At 38.6% G+C, this 26,123-nt stretch overlaps 1 protein-coding gene and 1 long non-coding RNA gene across 3 annotated transcripts in view; one reads left to right on the top strand and one right to left on the bottom strand.

The window, feature by feature from the left end:
• Positions 1-25,577, top strand: part of pxylp1 (2-phosphoxylose phosphatase 1) — a 37,381-nt gene extending 11,804 nt beyond the window's left edge. Inside the window, exons 2-6 of one of the 2 annotated variants that reach the window (XM_057838969.1) lie at positions 3,005-3,152; positions 15,849-16,037; positions 16,527-16,653; positions 23,806-23,945; positions 24,203-25,577. In XM_057838969.1, coding sequence (XP_057694952.1) covers positions 3,071-3,152; positions 15,849-16,037; positions 16,527-16,653; positions 23,806-23,945; positions 24,203-25,230 — 1,566 coding nt within the window. In that variant the 5' untranslated portion in view covers positions 3,005-3,070 and the 3' untranslated portion in view covers positions 25,231-25,577. Of the gene's footprint in view, positions 1-3,004; positions 3,153-14,732; positions 14,962-15,848; positions 16,038-16,526; positions 16,654-23,805; positions 23,946-24,202 lie in introns of those variants that run through there. The other variant, XM_057838970.1, reaches the window with a different exon arrangement.
• On the bottom strand, positions 21,389-25,459 carry LOC130917501 (uncharacterized). Its single transcript, XR_009063480.1, has 3 exons — positions 24,769-25,459; positions 24,537-24,696; positions 21,389-24,453 (listed from the first exon to the last, which is right to left on the bottom strand). It is a non-coding gene; the product is annotated as an uncharacterized LOC130917501 (long non-coding RNA).
• Positions 25,578-26,123: the final 546 nt, after the last annotated feature.

Here is a 26,123-nt window from a genome sequence, read left to right as displayed (position 1 = left end):
TGTTTGGCTACAAACAACGGCTAAAAAACAAATGTAGTTTAGAGTGTATGTTAGAGCCGGAAGGTTTACTGGAAATTATCTGTTACCGAGATGGTTGACGATGACTGACGTAATTTTGACCATGTCGGTAATTTTTATTTTTCATGAAACGAAAAAAATTGTCTTTTCAACCCTGCTTTTATGTGTTGTTCAGCTATACTCATTCCCCTTTAAGAAATTACAGCCAGTGTGCTTACGTGTGAAATCACGTGGCTATCAGAAAATCAAACAAACAGAAGCGTGTTGCTATCAACCGGTACGTTAACGCTAATGCTACAACTGATGGAGTCGGATAATAGTGAAACGGCGACCGATAGCCAGGCCACAGGCATGTCGAGTATGGCATTAGTCGACGCTCATAGTTTGTGTGTGTGCCAAGAAAGAACTCTCTGCTCTCTGCATGGGGCGTGAAGTTGCCATCATCACCGACAGCGACTCCAATCTTGTTGATGTTGCTGAACTCGATGAGTAGATGTGAGAGCAGTGCTTTGGGCACGGACTGCATCTGGCAATCAATATGTCGTGTTATTTTGTATCTCTGTGCGACTTCTCTAATAGTTTTTATTATGGTACAATCTACCACTTACAATCAGCTCAGCATTGAGCATAAAGTATAATCCAACAGTGTAGCCTTTATAACCATTTAATGGCCACAGCTATACTTCTGTATGTGCTTGCTGTATTCTGTTTCATTACTGCTATTATAAAATCCTAAATGTTTCATTGGCATGAGAGTTAGAGCAGTATAGCTTAATGTGTGTAAACACTTGTGTTGTGTGATCACGTCACAGCAGCCATTAACAATAAGTTGACTGGTAGTCGGTCCTCTGTTTGAAGTGCACTGTTCAAGCCCCTCTTGCTGTAAGTAATTTGTTACAATGACATTTTTGCACAGTGGCTGTTTTAGATGTTGATATTTGAATGTAGATGACATTTAATGTCAAACATGTAGCCTACCATTGACAACGACATGAAGTGGAATTCTTTGCAGTGGACACTCCCCATCTGCTTTAGCATCGTTGATTTACCACAGACGCACCATTGAACGTGATCAACTAAAATTTCCCCCCGCATGTTGGCGACATTTTCAGTTCGGGTTTCACTTTTTGCTTGGTCGGCCGTGCCGCAGTTGGAAGCTCGAGTTGTCCAGGGACCGAAGGGTCAGCGGTTCAATTCCCGGCTACGACTGCCTACTGTCGAAGTGCCCTTGGGTTGCCAGCGCCTTGCATTGCAGCAGCACCATTGGTATGTGAATGTGTGCGTGAAGGGGTAAATGTGTGCTAATGTAAAGCGCTTTGGGTATTGTAACAAAGTAGATAAATGTGCTATATAAGCACTCTCCATTTACCATTTGGTCATTCATTCATTCATTCATTCATTTTCCATGCCGCTTTTCCTCACGAGGGGACTTCATTATTATCAGTCTAATGCATGGGTCTTCTGAGAGCTACTTTACAAAACAAACAGCCTAAAGCCTTTAATAGCCTATTTAACACAAACCAAACTGAATAAGCTTCTGCCAGAATGTTGATAAGATCTTGGCTTTAACAACACAAATTTGGTGTGAAAACATAAATTTATTGAAATAAATCATGACACTAAACGAAAACTGGTATACAGAACCTTAAAAGTCCTCCAGCCCCTATGTTTGTGTCCACAGTCAGTGAAAAGGGTTGGTTTGAGGCAACCATCATTTTGTGGTGCCTCAATGAGACCTGTGCTATCTTTAGATCGACTAATGGTAGTTTTTTTTTTGTGGAGTGCTACATTTACTACAATTTGTCTTCCTCCTCTGTCTGCGTCATTTCCATCCTTCTATATAGCTTGTGCCGACTATTTGTAGATTCAGTATGCATGTGTGACTGTTGGGTTTTGAAAAGGAAATGGAAAAGGCCTCCTGTCCACAATTAGTGGAGTCATGAAGTGTAAAAACTATCGGGTGATTTTGTCAAGTGATATATAAGGCGATACAGAAATAGATATTTGCGTTCTTGTGGCGGCTCCCCTGGTGTATAGCCCCCTGCTTTTGTAATATGATTCTCAGCACTTTTGGGAGAAAATTCTCCGGAGTTACAGAAAGAAACGTTTAGCTTTTAGGATTGAGTGTGTCTCGTTACATGTGATGTAAATGTAAAAGTGTTTCTAAAAATGAACACCATATTATCAGGCAAATATGGTCGTGATCATGTGATAATCTAGGGTTGCAATTGGTGGAATCATAAAATTATACACTTTACTAGAGAATGATGAAAAATTTTTGGCTATCAGTTTGTCATCAAGCTAAAGCACACTTTGGTTCTCCAGCAGGACAACAATCCAAAAGACACAAAGCAAACCAACCTGTGAATGGTTAAACAAAAAAAGTGAAATTAAAGATTTGGAATAGCTTAGTTATGAAGCAGATTGTAATTGGATTTTTATTATTAATTTGAAAGGCAGTTAACTTGCTCTTTAGTAGCTCCATTAATTTTTCGCAAAAGTATTTCCGCTGAAACCTCATTGGTTAAACTGTCTCTGCTGGGTCAGTTGGAAGGAAAACCCTCTCCTCTCAGAAAACCTGCACCCAGTCCTCTAGGGGGCCCTGTTTGCAGGCTTAAAAGGGTGCCGGGTGGGCGAGGCTGGGGGCTAAAAATCATGTATGATGATGTACAAAGCAGGCGTAACAGCTAATATCTGTGGAGTTTGGAGCCCCAATGAAGCAAAGACCCAGCAATGGCAGCGGGCATTGATCTCTGAGCAATATGACCACTAGAACCCCCCTCCCTGGCCCCTGGCTGGCTGGGAGGGCCCCAGTCCTACTCATCCGGGCCTTGAACCCACTCCTGTATTGAAGGCTGTTTCCAAAAAAGCCTCATATCTTTGGTCGCCTACTGGTGACAGGCCGCTGCGCTGCCAATTCCCTGAGAGCTGCCTGAAAGACCCCAATGCAAATTGATTGCACTGATCTCATTCATTTTTGTAACAGACTGCTGGTACTGACTAGAGTTCTGCATGGCTAACGGACAGGGACGTGGACCAATCACATGACACTATGTTGGCTCGTAACTGCTTCCTCCTCCTGGTGGCGGTGAGTGGAGCAGCCCTTGCCATCGTCTGTTTCAGCCTTCAGTTCTGTAAGTATGCTCTTTAAGGCATTTCTAGAATTTTCTTGACCAATGATTTGCATAATGTTTAATGAATTTCAAATAAAAAATCCGAATGTTTTATATGTGTGGAGTTTAACAAAGTAAAATTGCATTCATTGTCCTAAAGCCATCTTTATTGTTTTCTCTCTTGCGTTGAATGATGTTCATTACTAAATAATCAGACTTAAAATTCAGCGATGCTTCAATTTAATTCAATTTTAATACTTTTTTAAAAATTTTATTTCTAACGTTTCCATTTTACAAAATATATGGTTTTGAATTGTTTACAAATGTGGTAATATATTACTACTGGCATTGCGTTGCATTTAGGAAAAAAGTATTTGGTATATTTTCCAAGGCACACTTATCCTCTTTGCCTTCTTGTTAAAGCGAGTCCATTCATGTCTAAACAAATACAACTCTCCTATAGATGGCCTAAAAATATTCAGCACTGTGAGAGAATCTCTAGGTGCTCTGAAACACTTGCAGAAACTGTGGTGGCTTCCTTTCTGAATTCTTTTTGTACACAGTAGTAGGTTTTCCGCAGTGAGTCATTGTTTAGCATTTCATTTACAGTTGGTATTGTTTTCAATAGAGTCAAGCTAAGGTAAATGCAAGGAAGCTTCAATTGCATACTGTACATAGAATATCAATATAACCACTGCGCTAGATAGAACCAATTGAGGGTGTATCCTGCTTACTGCCAATAGTTATCCCTGTGACCCTTGTGAGGATAAGCAGAATGAAAGAATAATTAATACTGTATATACAGGTTGTCCTTGGATTATAATTTCCATGACCTACCACGTTTCGACTTTACGACACCTGTACCTCATCCACCATTTAGTCCCCAGCACCTATGTTTCTGTTTAGCTAATGCATAGTGCTTGTCTGTGTTTGTGTGCCGACCGGGAGGATCTTTGCCTTTTTCACCACCCTTTTTTCACATAATGGCCTCAAAGAAGAAAGCTGGTTCATCTAGCTATGCTGGTCCAGTCTAAAGAAAATGGTAAATGGTGTTATACTTATATAGCGCTTTTCCACCTTTCAAGGGCACTTACAAAGTAAACAAAGTTTATATGAAGGTAAATGAAGGTAAAATAAACACCGGCAGGAGGCCCCGGGGTCGACCCAGGACACGCTGGAGAGACTATGTCGCTCGGCTGGCCTGGGAACGCCTTGGAATCCCGCCGGAGGAGCTGGCTGAAGTGGCTGGGGAGAGGGAAGTCTGGGCTTCCCTGCTAAAGCTGCTGCCCCCGCGACCCGACCCCGGACTAAGCGGAAGATAATGGATGGATGGATGGATAAACACCTTAATATTGACTTTTTAGAAAAATAAATACATCAAAAATATTTTAAAATGTATTTAAATACATACATCTAAATTATTTTAAAAATGTATTTATTTAAATTTGTTTCTGCCTCCACTGCTGAAAAAAAAAATCTTAGAGAAAACACTATACATGTACTACACACACACACACACACACGCTGTCTTACTCTAAAAATTTAAATAAATTGAGAACTCTGAATCCATGTTGTAGCTGAAAAAATATGCATGCTGTTTTCAGTTTTTAAAATTGTTTTGGCAGTGTTATGATTAGATGGCATTGATAGTTAAATTTCTTCCTTAAAGCCAATATTCAAATTGAATGAGTAATGGTTCAGTGTTTGTTAGCGATGAGAGTGAAGTTGTAGCCAGGGGTGCCACCGCCAGAGTTTTTGGGCTAACTGAAAAGAAATATTACTGAGCTCCTGTATTGTCGGTGTTATGGCTGGCGACATTTTTTTATGCTGTGTACATAAAACTGCTTTTTAATGATACTTTTGGCTATAATTTCCTACATTTGGGAAAAGAACACCATAGCATTTACTTTGTCGGGAAAGTACTTAAAATTGAATAATGTGGAATTTATATTCATTTATTTACTGCAAGACTGTCTATGAAAAATAATGACTTTTGGGGCATTTCTGCGTCTCTATTCTACGCGCAGACCGAATCACCGCTACAGATGAGTTGATTCAGTGGGAGGGCTGACCCATTATACATAGAAAAAAGGATTGGGTGGTAGGACTGTGTTTCCAAAGAAATATTTTTAGTGCGACCACTGCATTGTAAATAATATCATTTTTTGTGTGATTATAAGTTAATAATTGAGAATTATGCATTTTTTTGGTAGTGTATACAGTGGTACTAGGGCTGTCAAACGATTAAAATTTTTAATTGAGTTAATCACAGCTTAAAAATTAATTAATCGTAATTAATCGCAATTCACACCATCTATAAAATATGCCATATTTTTCTGTAAATTATTGTTGGAATGGAAAGATAAGACACGAGACGAAAATATACATTCAACATACTGTACATAAGTACTGTATTTGTTTATTATAACAATAACTCAACAAGATGGCATTAACATTAACATTCTGTTAAAGCGATCCATGGATTAAAAGACTTGTAGTTCTTAAAAGATAAATGTTATTACAAGTTATAGAAATTTAACATTAAAACCCCTCTTAATGTTTTTGTTTTAATAAGATTTGTAAAATTTTCAATCAAAAAATAAACTGGTAGCTCGCCATTGTTGATGTCAATAATTACACAATGCTCATGGTGGATAAAATCAGTCACACCCAAGCGCCAGCAGAGAGAGACAAAAACACAAGTAACAAGTGGACATGACACTGCTGTCATTTTAATCTGTTTGAGCGGGGCGTGTGCGTTAATTGCGTCAAATATTTTAACGTGATCAATTAAAAAAATTCAATACCGCCCGTTAACGTGATAATTTTGACAGCCCTAAGTGGTACCTCTACATATGGTAAATGGTGTTATACTTATATAGCGCTTTTCCACCTTTTCGTTCCAGGACCTTGTTTGGAAGTCAAAATGGTCGTATGTCGAGCAGGATTTTCCAATAGGAATACATTATAATTCCAATAATTCGTTCCACAGCCCAAAAACCTACACTAAATCCTTAATAAATTCTGCTGGTACTATTACAAATGGCATTCTTGTTCTAGCTCTTGCAGAGTGCGGACGCGTCCTCCTGTGCTCGCTCCCCGAGCAACTTATTAAAGCTGATAAGCGCTGAGGGCCAGCCTGGAATTTCGACTCCCAGTATGGCTCCGAAAAAATCTGCCGACTTGGATGAAATAAAATTATTTATTCAGAAATTGGAGGTCACCATGACTGACTTGATACAAAGGCAAAATCAAGAAAATCAAAGGAGAAATCAAGAAATCTTGAAAGAGCTACAGCTACTGCGGGCTGAAAATGAGAAACTCAAGAAGGCGGTCGATGAGAGAGATGTTCGCATCAAAAGGCTGGAGTTTCTCACGGACGAGCTTGACCAGGGCAGACGCACAAATGATTTCATCATTTCTGGATTACAACTGAAGCCCAGATCATTTGCCCATGTCACTAAAGGCACCCAACAAGGGTCAGACCCAGGTGACGCTACAGCGGAACCGCAGCACATCCAGCACTGCTTTCTGCTTCCATCTGGGGGGAGAGGATCGGCGATGGTGGTGGCAAACTATGGAAATTTTTTAATGAGATGATGAAAAATAAGAAGTCGGGACAATCTTACCCGGACTTCTTTTATGCTAATATCATGAAATTAAGAAACAAGGAAGTGATTGCAAATAAAATTAATGAGTTTTTTGTGACAGTCGGGCCGAAAGTAGCTGAAATGATGTACAAGGCCTATTCAAATTGTCTTCCGTACAATTTACAAATTCGCTTCCAAGCGAGGGAATCAAATTATGATTTGAGAGGGAACAATGTTTTTACCTATGGCCATGTTAGAACTACCTTAAAATCATTTTCGATTAACAACATAGGCGCTCGCCTCTGGAATGCTCTTGACCCAGCACTGACCAACATAGGGTCCCTAGCGGCGTTTAAAAGAAAATATAAGGATAGTATTCTTAGTCGCTACCGTGATTGACCTCCAGTATTGAAGAAAAAAAAAAACGCACGAGAGTCAAACAAAGGCGTTCTGCCAGACACACAGACACCACATAGTGTTCCTTAGAGGAGTTCCAAAAAATCGATTAATACATGCTTCGGGATTCGACACGTGATGATTCGATTACGATTCATAACGGTTAAAAAACGATGTTTTTCCCCCATAACTTTATGGCAGCCGCTCGTAGCAGAACGAAAGTCAGGACACGTCTGCCGCCGTTAGCAGATGCGCGCACGTTATGATGGATGCTGCTGGTTACTGAGAGAAAGACTTACTCCTTTTTAAAAGACTGTAAAATAAATTGGTGTTGAGAGAGGTAGAACCAGAAGTGCAACCTGGTGGTCGCGCTTTTGTGCGCAAGTTATTTTTTTAGAGCAAGAGGGGAAGAGAGGAAGTTCGTTGCTCCTTGTCATACAGTCCAGCATTAGTTTTAAGGCATTTCAATTGAAAAATGTCCTGAGTGCGTTGTTAAGACCCGTGTGCATCTAAAAGAGGTGAGTACACGAACCCTCTTGTACTGTTTAGCCTTTATTGTTGTTGTTTTTGAGATGTTAATAGTTAGGGCTGAGTGCTAAGCTAATTAGCTAATTCGCTAACGTGTATTTCATATGCAGAACGTGTAAAACCACGATTAAGTACAGCGGTAACACTACAAACATGCGAAATAGCACAGAATTCTGTGAAAACAAAGTATATTGGTTAAAATAAGTCTTATTTCTAAAGACACTTTGTTTCCAGAAAATGTGGAATTCATTCCGCCTGTGTAAATGTTATTGTATTGTTGAGAGAAATAAGTGCTCCCTTTAAAGTGGTTAATGTTTTTGCTCTTTCATGTAAAAAGTAAATAAATAAAAAAGCAGCTTAAGGGCAGCTTTTTGTTGTATGGGCATGTTGATTCAACGTTCCTGTTGAATCATTAGGACATTTTAAATAAATAATGGACATAAATTTGTTTGGCTACTGTATTAAGTAGTAATGTACGATTATCATTAATCGTGATAACCGCGATCATCGTAAATACCGCGATCATCGTTTAATAATCGGATCGTAGCACCCTGAATCGTAATCGAATCGAATCGTGGGGTGCCTAAGATGGCACACCCTTAGTGTTCCCATGACAAAAAGTGGAGGAATTTCAGAGGCTAAAGATAAGGTAGTCATAACATGCCCTAATAATCAGCTCTGTTGCAAAGACAAAACATTCAACTGCTGACCTACGCGAACGCTGTCCACCTTTGATTAAATCTGCAACAATTGTGTACAATGGAGCTGCTAAACTGGTCGCTAAGTACACTGGACAGGATTTTCTCAACAATGCGACCTACATCGAGCCAACGCCCATGTCCGGCCAACACTTTCACGTCTGGATTTACGGAGGATGGCTGGGGGAAATGGAGGCCCATATGAGGCGGAGGTGGGCTTCCATGTCTCCCTCGGCTATTCCTCCTTTAACAAATCAGACAATCTCACCCTAATCAATGAGCAAACGGATGATTGACAGGTTTACCCAGTGTTACGTCGAATCATTGACTTTTGGGAAGAAAATTCATGTGTGAAAAAAAAAAAAACTAGAAGAAAAAAATACTGTACATGTACCACAATGTGAAATGCCTACTCTATCATGTAATGATGTGCGTCCTTGGTCAAATGGGGACGGGATTTAATAAGCCCAGGCTTCTCCCGTCAGCCCTTGTCTTTTCTTCGGTTTTCTTTCGAGTTAATCTTATCACAGTGCTATCTTGTAACTGTCAATGATACCGATGATGATGACAATAAACAATAAAATTGAATTACACATAGCAAAACAAATTGTAAATAAAAATCGGAATAATCATAATGATAATAATAATTCCTGTAATAATGTAAGGTATCGGGTTCTAATGTGGCGGACGTTGTTTTGCTGTACCTGAACGCACCGCGTGGCTGACGTGACAGAGAGTGAGCTTGAATTTACTTTCGTTTTCAACTGCGGTAGGCGTTTTGTGTTGGATAAGTTGTGAAATAAATGATAAAAACGTGACAAAACTGGCGATTTCTTTGGCGATGTTACCACAATAATAATTGTCAGCTTGACTAACAAAGATGGTGGGTGTCGGAGACCGTGGAGATGTATTGTTGAGCCAGTTCACGGATGCGCACCCCATGCTCATATTCCTCTATAATCTACATCTTCATTTAGAAGGTTAGCGTCACCTTTTTCCCTTGTTTCACCACCCGTACCAACCTTTTTGAAACCTGTGTTGATTTCTCACACAAGAAAATCCACCGTACGTTCGTCTGCGGTGCTGTCATGTCGTCGTATTTCGAGCATGTCGTCAGATGTAGAAACAAATGGCAAGTCAAATTTTACGTCAGATGTCAAAAAGATAGTGTGTCGAAGCGATCGTATGTCCAGGTACCAATGTACTAGAGATGTTCTGAAAGAAAAATTCTTGGCTGAAACTGAAAACCAAACGAAAGGCCGTAAAATACACATAATTCATTTTTTATTTCATTGTCTAATTTTTAAAATTTCATGTCATTATTTTCCGATTAATGCCCTTTGCCTTGGTATTGCTTCTACAACTCTGGAGGCTTGAGAAATATAGTTTGAAAGGTGCTGATTCTCCCGGCAGCAGTGAACGTTTTGTGGCAAATTCTGAACGCATTCTATAGCAATGGTGCTGGCGTCGTCATAGCATTTTGTTCGGTGGACGTAGACTTACACGTCATGGCCGATGAAACTTTGATAAATGTGCTTTTAAAAGTTTGGGACACTCGAAAAATGGGGTCATTCCTCCAATTTCTAAGTTAAATGAGATCTCGATGTACGTTTGTGTGGAACTGTAATTCTCAAAAACTTTCGTTTTTGCCAAACTGGTAACGCTCTTTACAAGGCTATTACAATCTGTCCTACTCCTTAAATAAGGCTCTGTGTTTTCTTGTGCAACTAGTGGAATTGATTGGGAGCCATCAGAGTGCGACGAGTTCTAGTAGAGACGAAGCCGAGCGAAGTGGCTCCCAGCCGGATAAATGGTGACTGGCTGGCACCACCGGGTGTGGAAGTCGCGGGAAAAAATGTGAGAAAAAGAGGAAGTGGTCGTGAGATAAACGTATTGTAATAAACCACAGCAAATGCACATGTATGCATTTAAATAGTACTTTGTACTTGTATACTGTTCTCCTGATTAAACTCCAAAATATGGGCTCAAATAATTCGACTCGATGTGACGCGGGACATCAATAATGGAAAGCAACTTCAGAACGCGCGTGTAGCACCGATGAAGCAAATTAATTTTATTTTCCTTCCTTTAACAATTTACACATTTCTTTGATGCCTCTGAATTCAGTACTTCAAAATTGCGGACATGTTGGCCGTGAGCCAGTAGTTTTAGTGAGACAGCGTGTTTTGATTACGTCATCATAAGAGGACTATGGTTCTTTACACTATTTAGTGGAAAACTTTTGCTCTTTTAACCGAAAACCAAAAATGCAATTTTAGCTATTTTCAACCGAAGGTTTTCGGCGCCGAATTTTCGGTCACATCTCTAGTAGTGATGGGATTTTCGGCTCTTTTCGGTGATCCGGTTCATTTGGATCGGCTCAGTGAAAAGAGCTGGCCCTCTTGGCTCTCAAACGGCTCTTTTAACTTTATCTTTTCTTATAAATATTTATGACAAATTTAGCATATATTTTGATAAATTACTTGGTGAACAAAATATTGCGCTCTACTGACTGCAAATAGCAACAATGATCAAGCAAAGAAAAGGGTTTTTTACTTATTTTATTGAACATTAAAAAGGCTCCAAACAATAAACAAGCAACAAAATTAATGTCATATTTGTTTGAGTTCTCAGTTCTTTTTCCTGTATTCAGCACCTGATTGAGCCAGATGGGCGTGGTAATGCGACACACCTGTGCTGGATTAGGAAAGCTCAATATTTAAGGAAGCCTGTCACCATCTGCAAGTGTCGAACTATTACATGCCAACCTCCTTGCTTACCGCTGTGTGCATCGTCTCGAGTTCTACTTGCCATTTACGGTTGTATTCTTTGTTATCACGTTGTTGTAGTGCTAGTATTTTTGTCGGACTTTGCCATCACTTGTTTTCGCCTTTTTCCAGCCTTGTGGCTTCTCCTTAGTTTTCTTGCCGACTAGGTTCGTGCCATTTTTGTTTTGTATTTTGTCTCGCGTGTTCTGGCGTGCTCCCTTAGTTCTCGTTTTGTAATAAATACAACAAACTTCAACTTCTGTGTTTGGATCCATATATAACGGCTTGCCGTTTCATAACAATTAAACTTCAACCAACAACAATCAAACATGCTGCATCATAACAAAAATACTGAATAGTAACTGCAACAGCAGCAGCGAACAAAACAAACATAAGCTACTCCTTGCTTTATTTTAACAAACATAAGCTACTCCTTGCTTTATTTAAATTTGCATTCAAGAAAACTAAATACTTCAACTTGGACGGGCTGATCCGGCTCCTTCTCTCAGTAATTATTTGTCCAGCCTTTTAGCTAAATCCAGATTTTTTTTTCTCATGGAACCTGCAGATGCATGTGTTGACTTCATTTAAATTTTTTTCAAATTTCTAAATTGGAGTCTCAAATTAATGAAATTCTAAGTATATCAAATGTGATACATTAGGCTATAAGGGGTTAAGTTTGCAGACACGGCATTCTGCCCTATTGTCATGTGACTTTAACCAATTAAAATGTCTCCAAATGTTACTGTGTTTTCTGCTCATCTTGAAGGCCTACAAACCGCGTTCGTGTGTCGTCCTTTCCTATATAGATAGATAGATAGAAAAAGAGAGAGAAGGGAAAATGACCGAGCCGGCTCTCAAGGGAGGGTGCCAGCTCTCATCGTTCACTTCAAAGAGCCGGCTCTTTGTACCGGCTCGTTCGCGACCGACACATCACTAATCTCCAGTATATACAATATGTGTGATCAGGGTTTCCCCTTGGATTTTTTGAAGCTGTGGTGGTGGTGGTGGGCTGCATCGGAGTCATACGGCGTGCCGCAGCGAAATTATTTAATATCATGACTAATACGATTTTTTTTTTTAAACATTTATTTTATTACAATAAGAACCATAACAAAGACCTATTTGCAAAGGTTGCATCGTGCCTGCTCTTGATTTTCCTGGATTTTTTAAAAACAAAATTTGAGGGCTCTTTCATGAGGGAAATCATCAATCGGTGTTCATATTTAGAGTTAATGTGAGCCATGCTTCCAGTCACCCTGCAGCCAGTTCCTCAGGTCTGTCTTCACCCACATAACATTGAAAAAAAAAGGTCTAGAAAATGAACACTTATAAACATCTCTAACTGACAATGTACAGTTGTGTACATTGTGCAGTTGACCAAATGTCCTATTCTGTTTATTATAGAGAAATCTCTCGCAGATTACTGTTGAGATGGGCACTGTCAACGCAATGGCCGACCGTTGGTTGAAGCAAGGATAGAGCCCTCCCAATTCATTAGTCAGTGATGCTATCTTTGACATCATGAAATCTCATCTAGTCCACATCCTGAAACGCATTCAATGGATTAGCCATTCAGACTACACTGTTTCAATCCCATGTTTTCACAGATTACATTAAATCAATTCAATTTAAATTGAACCTGAAGTTTCTTTGTGTGAGTTACTTTTTGGATTGTTTTAGTTCGTAGTACAAACTGATATTTAAAAAAATGATTTGTTTCAATGAGAATAAAAATATTTACTTCAACATCTGTTTTGTAATTTTTTGATAAGGAATATCCCTATTTAACAAAACAATTAACCTTTTTCAACACAGTAGATTTACTAAAAAGACAATACATCTATGATTAATAAAAAAAGTATTTGCACAATTCTTAATACTCACCTTGAGTTGTGTGGTACAGCAAGGGTTTGAATTTTGCCATTTCTGTCGATGTTGCGTCCCAGCCAGATTCCCTATTGGCTTAGTTCTCCTTCCCTGAGTGTGCCTTCCTGATCTGCGTCTCCAGCTGTGATCTTGCCTCATTCAGTTTTTGAAAATGTTATCTCAACGTTAAAATACAATGCTTGCCATAACCATTTGGTTATTTCTACTCCTTGGAACGTGAGAGCTAAACACAATCGGAACCTGGGAGCATGAGCATCACATTCCAAAATATTTAATTAGCACGCTAATTAAATATTTCAGAACGTGACATTCTACATCACCACAACAATGTCTTTTTGTTACATGACCCTCCTCTTCAGGAACTTTCCAAAATACTTGAAAATACTCATGTGAAATTTAAACGAGTGACGTCAACAACGAACATGCTAAGAAGCGACGATTCGTGTAAAAGACGCCATAAAGAACTTAAACGTTACGTCGATGTCCATATTAAGTTTGTTATCAATTACATTAATTAAGTTGAAATACCTTTCTGTGGATTTTTATCCCTATTTTCAACTCTGCACGGACGAACTCATATCAAATACACATCACACACATCACATCAAATGAGGTGTGTAAAGGGAACAATTTTGTATTTGACGTGCTATTTCAGACGATTTATGGCAAATAGTGCGCAAATAATGAGCTACATATACATTATTTTAGACGTCATTTTAAATTATACAAATTAGAAATTAGAATATAGCTTTGCAAATGATTTGTTTTTAAGATTAAATGTGTGCGCCACAATCTTTTCTGTGTAGGGGAAACCTTGGTAATGACACTAGGGGACTTTCTTGCCCCCTGTCAATTATAGGTCCCTAACCCCCACCTCCCACCCCCCAAACACACACAATTAATCCACAATTAAAACAAAGTATAAGTATTTTAAAGTGCTTTGAGCAACATTTAATTTGTGGGAAAGTTCTATATAATCATACAGAATGCTAATCTTACAGAACACTGTGTTTAATCTCCTGATCGCCAGCAGCTATTTCATTCATTTTCCACAATTCTTTTCAGTGGCAATTCGAGATTATTATTATTATTTTTTTTTATAAATTAGGCCCCAAATGGGCTGTACAATCGACCACACAGCAAGTGTGAACTATCTGCCCACTAAATCCTCCTCCAAAAATGCAAAACAGTTGACCTCCAGGTAAAATACACAGTTTCTTGCCACACACCACTGTTATGCATCACGAAAAATATAAACAATGAGATCACAAAATATCCCCCGATTGGATGGACAAGCAACATTGTAAATTATAATCCAACGTTAGGAGCCAATCCTATCCACCACTGGCCATGTTGAGAAATGCGGGATTATTCAATTTGCATATATGAACACTTCAGCCTCAATGTGAGGGTTTTCATCCGCTCCACACATTTTTTCCTGGGCCCATTTGGTCAACTTAATGGACCTTGGCCACCATGGCAAGCGTGGGAAATATATTCACACTGCCAAATGCCATTTCAAATCACCACTGGTGATGTGGCGAATTGTGGGTGTGCACCCTGAGACTCATTCACAAAGTTTTTAACTCAGAACTTTGTTATAACTTACTAAACTGAACATTTTCAACACAACGGAAGTTCTATTTTGTTTTGTTTTTTTGTCCCACTTTTTTTTTTTTTTTTTTTTTTTTAATTTTGTGTGTCCTACAGGCCTTTACAAAAGCCCTGTTCTCTGTGTGCCTGGACAGAGCTGTTTTCTAAAGTTTTAGTGTGTCAATTGGTAGGTGGGGGTGACGGTGTATGGGGCTCTGAATGTAGAGCAAGACTGGCTGCGATTCTGAATGGACTACAGTTTGTGTGGGTGTGTGTTTGCGTGTGTGCGACTGGGCCTCAAGTCTCTGTACTGTCGACAAAATGGTCTCCGCTGTTGCGGCACACTTTTTCTTCTGTGTCATCGTGGGTAAGTTTGAGGAGAACATACAAATGCTAATCTTTCTAAATTACTGACTTGTAGGTAAGCAATGCTATCTCCTTGATTCAACTTTTGTAAATATCTTAAGAATTGTCAACACAGATTGCGAGTACTTCTGCTTTCATGCACTTCATAATCATTGTGTAATGCCTGCATGTGATCATTTACAATATTTGCAATTCTTTTGACATGCTTCAGCATAGCATTGTATCAACAGGGAATGTTTTCCTTTTGCATTTCATGTTTAGCTGTATCTCTGCGTTTCAACAAGTAGAGTATTTTCCTTTGTTAGGCTACTTTTCATCCCATTGGAGAAATTATCTTCTGTAAATGTGTTCACACTACAAAATAGACTACATGATTACTATTTTCACTTGCCCAGATTTTTTCACAGACGACAGAATCTTAGCAAAGTGACCTGCATTGTAATTATGTTCCGTTACCTCACCAGCTTGGGTTTTTCTGGCATGTAATTTTTTTCTCTGTAATTTATCTCAACATTAGAATAGCTAAAGTGGCATTGGACAGGTTCAGCTTCTCTTGATTCAGAAATGGGTCCTTTTTAATGGGTCTTGCGATTTGTACAATGCCTCAGGAACCGTTTTTGTTTTCTCACGGGGATCACTGCTCACTGGTATCCATCCGGGCAACTTGTTGGTTGTTGTTTCAGATTGTAATTTTCTCACGTATGGATTTGAGAATAAAGAATTGATTGTAACAAATGTATTTGCTTTTACTTTTGCTTTACCTACTTTTAACAGCGGGTTTGAATGACAAATTACAAAATTATATTACAAAATTATTGTATTAATTTCCACTCTTCTCAAGTTTCTCATTGATCTGTTCATTCTGTCTTTTGTGTGCCATCTTTGCAGTCAATCTAATCCCTACCACTCCTATTGTGGAGGAGAGACTTCTACAGGCTGCAGATGGAGACGTTCGGTTGACTCAGGGCAAGAGCAGAAAGCGGGTGTTCCCAAAGCCTCACACCCAGAAACCAAACCCCTTATCTGAAGCCTATGGCTACTGTAACACTCCCAGCCACAATGAACAAGCCTGGGAAGGTGCTCTCTGACACTGACAAACTGACAGTACTGTGTTTTTGCTAATTAAAGTAGCAATGTATATCATTTACCACAAACTAATCTCTCAGCATACCTTCAAGTTTTAGATGAGATGATACTCAGTTAATCCTTGTCATGCTTAATTTTTATTTTCTCGGATCATTTTATCTGAGAGAACAACAATTATTTTCTATTCGTCCAGCCATAGTTGTATTTTGCTGCAGATCAAGTAACAAGATTTTCAGATATTTACAAAAATAGCCATACACTTAAAGTAATGGATGTTTTCAGCTCTCTGGTTTGCAGGTGAAGAAGTTATTAGCTGTAATTCACAACCAAGGATATTATTTGCTAACTTTATGGTCTTGGGGACTGATTAATCGCAAACTAATCTTATTAGAACTGAGTAATTTAACACATAAAACCCCAAAATACAGTGTATATGTTACGCTATTATTGGGTAACTTCTTGTTGTATGCCTACTTGCAGGTCACATTCCAGCAGATTACAAACTGCTGTCAGTCCAAGTGATGATTCGCCATGGGGACCGTTACCCACTCTACACTATACCCAAGACCAAAAGGCCAGCCATCAACTGCACCCTGTCCATTAGCAGGTACATCACTCATCCATATGTCATTTTAATTAGCATGTCATAGACAAAGTATGTTTTAATGAATTCATCGTGACATTAAGATTTAGAGGGAGATGGTTGCGAATTTAAACGATTCGACCAGTAGGAGCCCTGTGAGGTTCAAGGTTCCTGTCACGTGAAATGTGCACACATTCAAAACAAGACGGCGATGGCAGATGGAGCAGGCGATCTCTTGCTATGGGGAGAAGGTGATGAAGCAGTGAAACAATAGTTTACAGCAGCAGCTAACAATATAAATTCAAATTGTGCTAATTTCCTAGTCTAATTTCTCCCAACTGACCCAGAACATTTGCTCGCTTACATATTTGTGGCATAGGAAGTTACTTAAATACTTCACAATGACTGATTAGTAGGGTGACCCAACATTGTCCTTTACCTGGAGATGTAGAATTTTTACATCTTTTTTTTTTTTTTTTTTTTTCTTCATTTTTTTTATTTTTGTATTGCAAGTGTGCACTTAGTCGTCTTTTAACTGCTCCTGAGATCCTGGTCGATTTTGCATGCTTTTGTTACTTCTCCGAGTTAGACGTTGCGCCATTTGTTGAGTCGTTGAGGCTCGTCTTTCACGACAGGCAACTTTAAAATTCGTATTCCCTTCGATTGTTTGCGCGATCAGCAGCTGAGGACGGTGCAGTTGACAACACTTGTGATCACTTGTGAATAGATCAGATAACATTTCAATTAGGGCTGGGCAATATGGCCTTAAGTACTTATCACGGTAAATTGAGCAGATTTACCTCGATAACGATAAATGACGATGAATTCGCCCAACCGGACTGTTACATAATTTGAAAATCTGAATCGATGCATGAAATACAAATTAACCGTTTCTCGTTGATTTATTTACCAGCTTTCGATTTAACATACTGTATTTAACAATTGTACATGCAGTGTAAACATGAAGTATATAAAATATCTTGTAAACAATAAGGATATCAACATTTATAACCGCTTGTATGACTTGGAACACTGTACAATATTAAAAATATCAAAATGGCCACTATGCAAAAATGTTATTGTAACACAAATGACTTACAGCAAGAGGGGGTTGAACAGTACACTTCAAACAGAGGACAGAGTATCTCCAGAGTATTTCCAGAAATCCGATGTCGAGTTCTTTCTTGGCACCCACACCACACTATGAGCGTCTGCTAATGCTATACACGAAATGCCTGTGGCCTGGCTACCAGTAGCCGTTTCACTATTATCCGACTCGTCATATTTGTTTGTAGTAGGCCTGAACGATATTGGAAAAAACTATTGTCGCGATTTTTTTTAGGTTTGCAATATATTGCGATATTATATTGCGATATTAAAAAAAAAAAGATCTTTTTTAAAGAAATTTTCACTAAATGACTTGAATAGGTGTTTGGAAATACTTTACATAACACACCGTGACCACAGTGTATTCATATAATACCGTTTAATTTGTTAATGATGAAGATTTCTGTATGAAGGTATCCAGGAAGTCATGTCTGCACAAAATAGATCATTTATTGAATACAATATTTTACACTTCAACAGCAGCAAATACATTAAATGATAAATAAAAGAGCAGGTGCATTAGTCCCCTTAGTTTTTGACAAAATATAACAAATAAAAACTTCTGTAAAATAACAACAAAGTTGTCAACATATTTGAACAAAAATATTAAATATGACAAATAAAAGAGTTGTTCACAAACTATAACAATAAATAAAAACCTCAGTAAAACAACAAAGTTGTCAACATATTTGAACAAAAATATTAAATATGACAAAAGAGTTCACAAACTATAACAATACATAAAAACCTCAGTTAAACAACAAAGTTGTCGACATATTTGAACTTAAATATTAAATCTGACTAATAAAAGTGCAAGTGCATTAGTCCCCTGAGTTGTTTACACAAAATATAACAATATAAAACTGCAAAACGGCAACAAAGTTGTAAAAATATTTCAACAAAAATATTAAGTATCAAAACTTTATGTGCAGCTGTACTATATATAGTTATTTGAAAAATACGGTTTACAATAAATTTAAATATAAAAGAAACAAACTCAATTGAACTTGTAAATAATTGAACTGAATAACTGCAAATAACTGTGATGAATAACAGAACCATTTTAACTCCCAAATTTCCTGCCTTCCTGATAGCTGTCACATTAAAAGAAGAAAAGACATTCCTTCAGCTGTGTGATGTATTTGTCTGCATATCGTCCACCTTCCTTGCTCAGCAATTCTCAACTGGGTCTCATAGGTTTTTGGCCAAGACTATTAGTTTATCCACTATAGCAGGCTTGAGACAATAACGTTGGCACGTAACAATGTTCCCACCTGTGCTAAAAAGCCTCTGATGGGGAGCTCGTAGCAGGAATGCATAGATACCTGCGTTTTAAATGGTCCCACATGTTTGACAGATTACTTCTTGTTGAGGCAACCATGGCGAGGCACTGTCGACAGGGCTGTTTTTTGTCCCTTATAGTCTTGTTCTTGCCAAAATACTTCCAAAACTCCTTTTGGATACAGTCTTCCTTGCTCCTCCAACGTGTTGATTGCTTGCTTTCACTTTGAGAACGGGCCCTCCTCCCTCCGCTCTGCTGTTCGGCCCCTCCTCCCTCCACTCCGCTGTTGCAGGGGGAGGGGGAGGAGCCGATGACTTGCTGGAGAGAAAGAGAAGCTGTGCGCTTTTTTTTCCCTCTCCTTCCTCAAAACAAACGTTTGTGGATTAAAAAAAATGAAATTAAAAAACTATCGCACGTCCTTGCGATGGGACTATTGCACATGCGCACATCGCGATGGCGATGTTTAAACGATATATCGTTCAGGCCTAGTTTGTAGCGTTAGCCACTAGCGTTAGCGTACAGGGCTTCTGTTTGTTTGATCTCCTGATAGCCACGTGAAGGGAATAGGTACTGTTCTCGCACACACCATATAATTCCAACACACGTGACTTCACACATAAGCACACTGGCTGCTTTCTTAAAACGGGAATGAGCATAGCCGAACAACACATAGTCAAAGCGGGCTGATAAGAGTTTATTTTTTCGTTTCATTAAAAACTGAATTTATCAACATGGTCAAAATTACATCGGTCATCGTGAACCATCTCTGTAACGTTAAATTTTCGGTTAACTGCCCGGCTCCAATTTCAATTAGCTTGTTCTTAGACCAGGCCTCCAGGTGGGTGAGGGTTTAGCAAGTCCACCTTGCAGTTCTGAGATCAAGGGTTCAATCCCAGGTTCTGGCCTTACTGTGTGGAGCTTGCATGTTCTCGCTGTGCCTGCATGGATTTTCGCCGGATAGTCAGGTTTCCTCCCACATCCCAAAATCATGCATGGTAGGCTGATTGAACACTTCAAAGGTTCATAATCCATAGGTATGAGTGTACATCAATTGTTGTTTGGATTGTTCACCACTGTTAGACACACTAACTAGTACTTGCAATCGCTATCTAATTGCTGGTATGAGAAAATTGAGCAGTTTTACAAACTGTGTTTTAAAAAGCATGGTAACCGTCACACTGGCAGCCTGCACATTCAATAGTAAAGGGATGCACGTTTGGTATGATAATGTACAAGCAGGCAAAACCTAAGCCCTTACCCTAGTAAAAGTGCGTCTTTTGTTGTCATTTTACAATATGACGCATTTTCTTGAATACACTTATGTTTTTTTATTAACTCCCCACCAACAATTTCTGATTTTTCTTTTGCAAAATAATATATGTATTATTTTTGAGAAATTGGAGTACATCACAACAAAATCATCTGCAGCATATATCAAGTGCATCAGAAATGTTCTTAACATTGCGTGATTCAATGACCAGTTATCTGAGGCAAAGCAGAAAGTTAGAAACACATGCGATTGTAACTACTGTCACAGTGCTATTCTTTGAACCAGAAGACTTTATTTTATTTTATATTACTGCCATTTGCACTCATTAACCATGCCTCTCATCCTCACAAGGGTCACGGGTGTGCTGGAACCTATCCCAGCTGACTACAGGCAGCCTGAATTGGTTGCCAGCCAAATGCAGCCTTTTTTTTACAAAATACATTTGCTCTCTATACAAGAGCTTAGATTAAGCCATTGAATTCATTTCACATAAACGTTTCATGGAATCCCACAACTCCGAACATCATTCTGGTTGTACTTAATCTTCAGAGCTGGCAGAGGTTGCAAGTGATGTGCATATCCATTACCAGCAATCATAGCTGCTATGAGTAAGGTACGTTATGGACTGTTGTTTACAGATCGCACAATCCCCAGAAATAATGTGGAACTGGCCTGAGATATACTGTAAATATGCCATTATTTCTTCGTCTGGGTTTATTTGTAAGCCTAGGTTGTAGGGCTGCAGCTATCGAATATTTTAGTAATCGAGTAATCGACTGAAAATTCTATCGATTAATCGAGTATTCGGATAAAACAAATATATTTTTAGGTGAAGAGCAATTATAAATATACATGAGAAAACAAGACATTTCATCTAATTTTGAACCATTTTCAGTCAATCAATGTCTTTATTTTCGATGTATATTGTTGAAAACAGCCAACAATTGCATCTCAGATGTAACTAGAATTTAAAAAAAAAAAGACTAAAAACTTTTAGATCTTATTAAAAAAAAAAAAAAAAATATATATATATATATATATATATATATATATATATATATATATATATATATATCTTAGCTAAAAATGCCGTTAAGCTTGATAACACACATCACTTAAAAGTTAGGATTTTTTCCCACGTGTTTCAATTGAATTTCTCTTTGTGTCAAGCCATTTTTAAGTTCTAGTTAAGTTTTAAGTTAGTCTAAACTGTAAGTCCTGATAGGATTTTGAGTTTTTGCAGTGTTCAAAATAAATGTATGATACAGGCTGTATTGGAGCACATTAGGGACCAGTGCTACTTGGTGTTTTATCCAGCAATGACTACTGAGCTAAAATTGATAGTTAGCATGATTAAGTTTTTATTTTACTCCCTCATCACTCCACAATGCTATGTTTTGTTAAAGCCTGTATGTAAGACACGTTAGCCACGCATCGACAGTGGTCATAATTAATTGAAACCTAGCCCTCCGCAGGGCTAACGTTACGTGAGCTAGTAGCGACAGTAACGTTAATCTTATTTATTAGCGCTTAGCGCTCTTTATTAGTGCTTAGCGCTCTACTGCTTTAAGATGGCGGCTGTTTACTAACGCTGCCCAGACGCAGCCGAGTCTGTCATTTCCCATCTAGTTCAACATACATGTGATCTCTATGAGACGCATCAGACGCTACCTGTCCCAACGTAGCATCGTGCGGGCTAGTATTTAGCAACGTCGGCGTCGTTTGTGGCGGCTGTCGGCTGCAGTAAGTTTTTTTTTTTCCCTTCTTCCTCTCCGCACATGACAGCGCGTTGTCCCGCATTAAAAGTAGTCCGAGCAAAACGTGATGCTTAGAGCTGTCAAAATAAACGATTACTCGAGGTGAATAAAATTACTCGGATCAGTTTTTAAACTCGAGTTACTCGAGTTGCTCGAGTACTCTTTTCAGCTCTACTAGGTTGGTTGGCTACATTGCCAGCAGTGTCATTTATAGGTTTGTGTGAAGGGCAATGTTTCTAAGTATGACAATTACATTTCTGTCTCTGATGTTATTTAATTGTATAAACATCTTCCACTCTTCTAAGGGAATAACAAAAAAAATCTACCTATGTCTTGAGTTATTCTTTTACTGATCTATTCTAGTGATCTATTGATCTGTGCTAGTTTATCCCAATGCGGTTTGTCTGTAATGGCACCAGTTTGCAGAGCCACTTAGCAACCACTCTCTTGCCCTCGCCTCACCAATACAATCATGCAGTCCTCCCATCAGCAATTGAAGTATTTACAGTACTTGTTTATAAAGCATAAGTCCTTACTGTCTTTTTGTACTGGTCCAACCAGTAACAAAAAAATAACTAATACAATTGGTTTTAGTCATCTTTGACTGGTTCAAAAGCCAAAGAGACAATTTGCAGGTCATGTTGACCACACAACTGCTGATAATTCCTTCGGTTATATATAGTTTAGTTGGAATTTTATATTCCATATTTATCCAGTTCGTTTTAACTTGTAAAGTGAATGTGTATATTTACAAGTTTCATAATTTAAACATACAAAACATGTTATCTATTTATGAGGAATATAATGTTAAATCGTGATAGATGTTTTGTATTCATCTTTTGAAGATTAAATTATTATTATTTCCTCTGCAATCATAAAGAATGCTCCCAATACATTCACATGAACTGTATAATTTACTTTGCTACAAATATAATAATCATGCTCTCAAAAGTGCTTCTAAAAAGAGCTGGTGCAGATTGCGGGCCTGATGTAAAGTAATAAAAGAGGATATGAGGTTTTTAATTGTATGTACGTGATCCGACCCGTGATCACTATTGAAACAGTTGTGTGCCTGCTGCAGATGCCCCGTTTTTTTTTTTTTTTTTTTTTTATATCTTTGTTCAGACAGATGTAGATCCTGCTAAACCGAACTGTAATCTCCAATCATTTATCCTAACAAATCAGCAACTGCTCCTCTTTCTGCCCTCATTGCTGTGTATGGCCTGTACGCACGTGCATACCCGAGCACACGCGGGTCTTTTGTTATTAGTAGATTTAAAGTAATAACACTTGTTGTTTAACCTTTGTTTGGAGCCTATGGTACCAGTAAGGATTGCCTCCCACTAGTGTTTATTAGAAAGACATCTAGTGGCGGGCAAAAAGCATGCCAATAATACAAACACATTGTATGATTAATTTTAAACTGTTGAAAATGTACTAGTTCTCAAAATTGATTTAATAGCTAACTGATAAAACACGATTGTAAAGTTTCATTACTTTATGTAAAATTCTTATTGTTTATGTTTGAATTTTAGAGATGGGGAATAGATGTGTGTAAGAAGTATTTTTTTCAAAAAAATATTTAAATTGTTGATTTAAGAGAAGTTGAAATCATCCCCTCTGCAAAAACATTTTACAGCATTTTAATTGCGATAAGCCTCTTTTGTGAGCAACTGATGTACGTGCCACAGCGAATCAGTTGACTCCATCTAACCCTGTCCTTTAAAAGTGAGCACTGAATTTCTGTATTGCATCCCTAGGAATCCCTCACACCCTCTGTTAGGAGCCTTCATAAGTCACATGGGCCTAGGAGGCCGTGGGCACTGGGAGTCTACTTTGGCCTCTCTCCCTCGTTTACCTAACCACAGTCCTTGTGAGATGGGAGATCTCACTCAAACTGGTAAGCAAGACATTATTTTCCTCTTTGACTCCAGAAAGCTTCTCAACTCTTTCAAGGATTTGGTGATGTTTTGAAATTGAATTTTCAAATCAATGTATTGTTTTTATGCTATTTGACATGCAAGCTACCAAAAGATAAACAAATGTGCAATTTTTCAAATGTTCCATGTAATCGCTGTAACAAGCCATAGATTCCACTATTTCCATTGTAATTGCATTTACTTCAAGTATACCCACAAAATTTATGCTTTATTTTAGGTGTGGTGCAGCAACTACGTAATGGAAAAATCCTCCGTCAAGCTTACGCGCCCCACAGTTTTGTCCCTTCCGACTGGTCACCTCAACAGGTATGGGTGGAGACCACGGGGAAGAGCCGCACACTTCAGAGTGGGCTGGCTTTTCTATATGGTTTCCTCCCAGAATTCGATTGGAAGAAGCTGACAGTACATCACCAGTGGAGTACACTGTTCTGTGGCTCTGCCTGCGATTGCCCTGCCAGGAACCGATTCCTAGAGGAAGAGCAGAGGAGGCAGTATCGTCTCCGAGTGGCTGATGAAGAACTAGAAAGAACCTATGCTGACATGGCAAGCACCTTAGGTATTCCAACACGCAACCTCCGGGTCGCAAACCCAATAGACTCTCTGCTCTGCCACTTGTGCCACGGCCTTCCATTTCCATGCATGTTCACGAAAGATGGAAGCACAAACAGATGTCTAAGTACAGCGCAGTTTGCCGTAATTCGCCGGCAACAGCTAGATGATGAAAAAGACCGGAAAAGAGTGGGATTGTATCGTAAATATGCAATCTTGGCAATATACCCCTACCTCAATCGAACCGCCAACAAAATGGAGCGAGTAGCCAAGGTTGCCGCAGGTAATCGGAAACCAAGAGCTGGAGGCGAAGAGGTGTTCACGGTCTCCTCTGCTCATGATGTAACCATGGCACCTTTGCTGAGTGCACTGGGACTGGAGGAGGCCAGGTTCCCACCTTTTGCAGCAAGACTGGTATTTGAACTGTGGAAAAGCCCCTCAGTGAAGCAAGGACAGCAGGAGCAGAGGGCTGGCAAAGGTGAAAGGTCAAAAGCAAAAGATGGAGGATTTTTTATCAGGCTACTGTACAATGGAGAGGATGTAACGTATCACACTGTATTCTGTAGCCCTCTTGACCGTCGCCCCAGTCAGCCTTTCTGCCCTCTGAAGAAGTTTCTTTCTTTTGTAAAGAGGGATATATTCAATGTCGTCAATGCGACTTCCTACCAGGAGGCCTGTTATAGTCACACTGGTTAACAAAAGGTAAAACATAGGATTTTTATTTTTTTTTGTACAATTTTTTTTTTTTTTAGTACAACATACGTTTCTTGGTTTTTAGATTTGTTCACTTGTAATGAAGAGTATAGCAAAGTTAAAGCAACACAAGGTTACTTTTCAACTTTTATAAAATATTTTGATAAGATTTGTGATAATATGTTTACTGACAACTAGTTGATTGACACCGCTTTTAAATCTTTAGGGGGTCTGTATCAATTTCACCCGCACCAATTAACTTTCAGGAGGGTGGCAGAGACCCTGCCACACACACAAAAAAAAAAACTACAAACGTGCTGACTGCTTCATGGTATACGTCACTTCCCCATTCATTATAAAGACAGAAGTCGATGTGAACACTTTCACGTGAATGGCAAAACACTACCGCTTTTGTCCACCGGAGTTGCTAAAATCGACCAAACTGAAAAGTTGCAAAGTGTTGCTTTAAATGTAGTTGTGGTTTCGCACAGATATAATTCCACTTATTTATGTACCATTCCATAGGGGAAAAAACAATTCTATAGTATCTTTTATAATTTTTTCTGTGTTTTTATGTTTTATTTAATATCTGACTGACAAAAATACAGCTATGGCATTGTTTTGTAGGTACAATTTTCACAGGAAAGGAAAGGCCGGGTACTTTACTTATTACTTGAGCAATAAAACCCTCTGATTTTTGTCACAACTTTTTTAGTCTTAAGGGAACCAACATAGCACTAAGACACTTTATTCTTACATTCCAGACATGGAACCAGAAAGGAAACTGTCATATCTAAATGCTTGAAAATGGATATTGGATATTGTATGCTGGATTAAACATTCCTAGAATTTATTTTGTGTTTCTGTGTATTTTTGGAGAGTTTGGTTCACAATTT

This window comes from Corythoichthys intestinalis, chromosome 6 (genome assembly GCF_030265065.1).
Source record: "Corythoichthys intestinalis isolate RoL2023-P3 chromosome 6, ASM3026506v1, whole genome shotgun sequence".
Taxonomy (NCBI): Eukaryota; Metazoa; Chordata; class Actinopteri; order Syngnathiformes; family Syngnathidae; genus Corythoichthys; species Corythoichthys intestinalis.
This window is presented reverse-complemented; position numbering and strand designations above follow the sequence as displayed.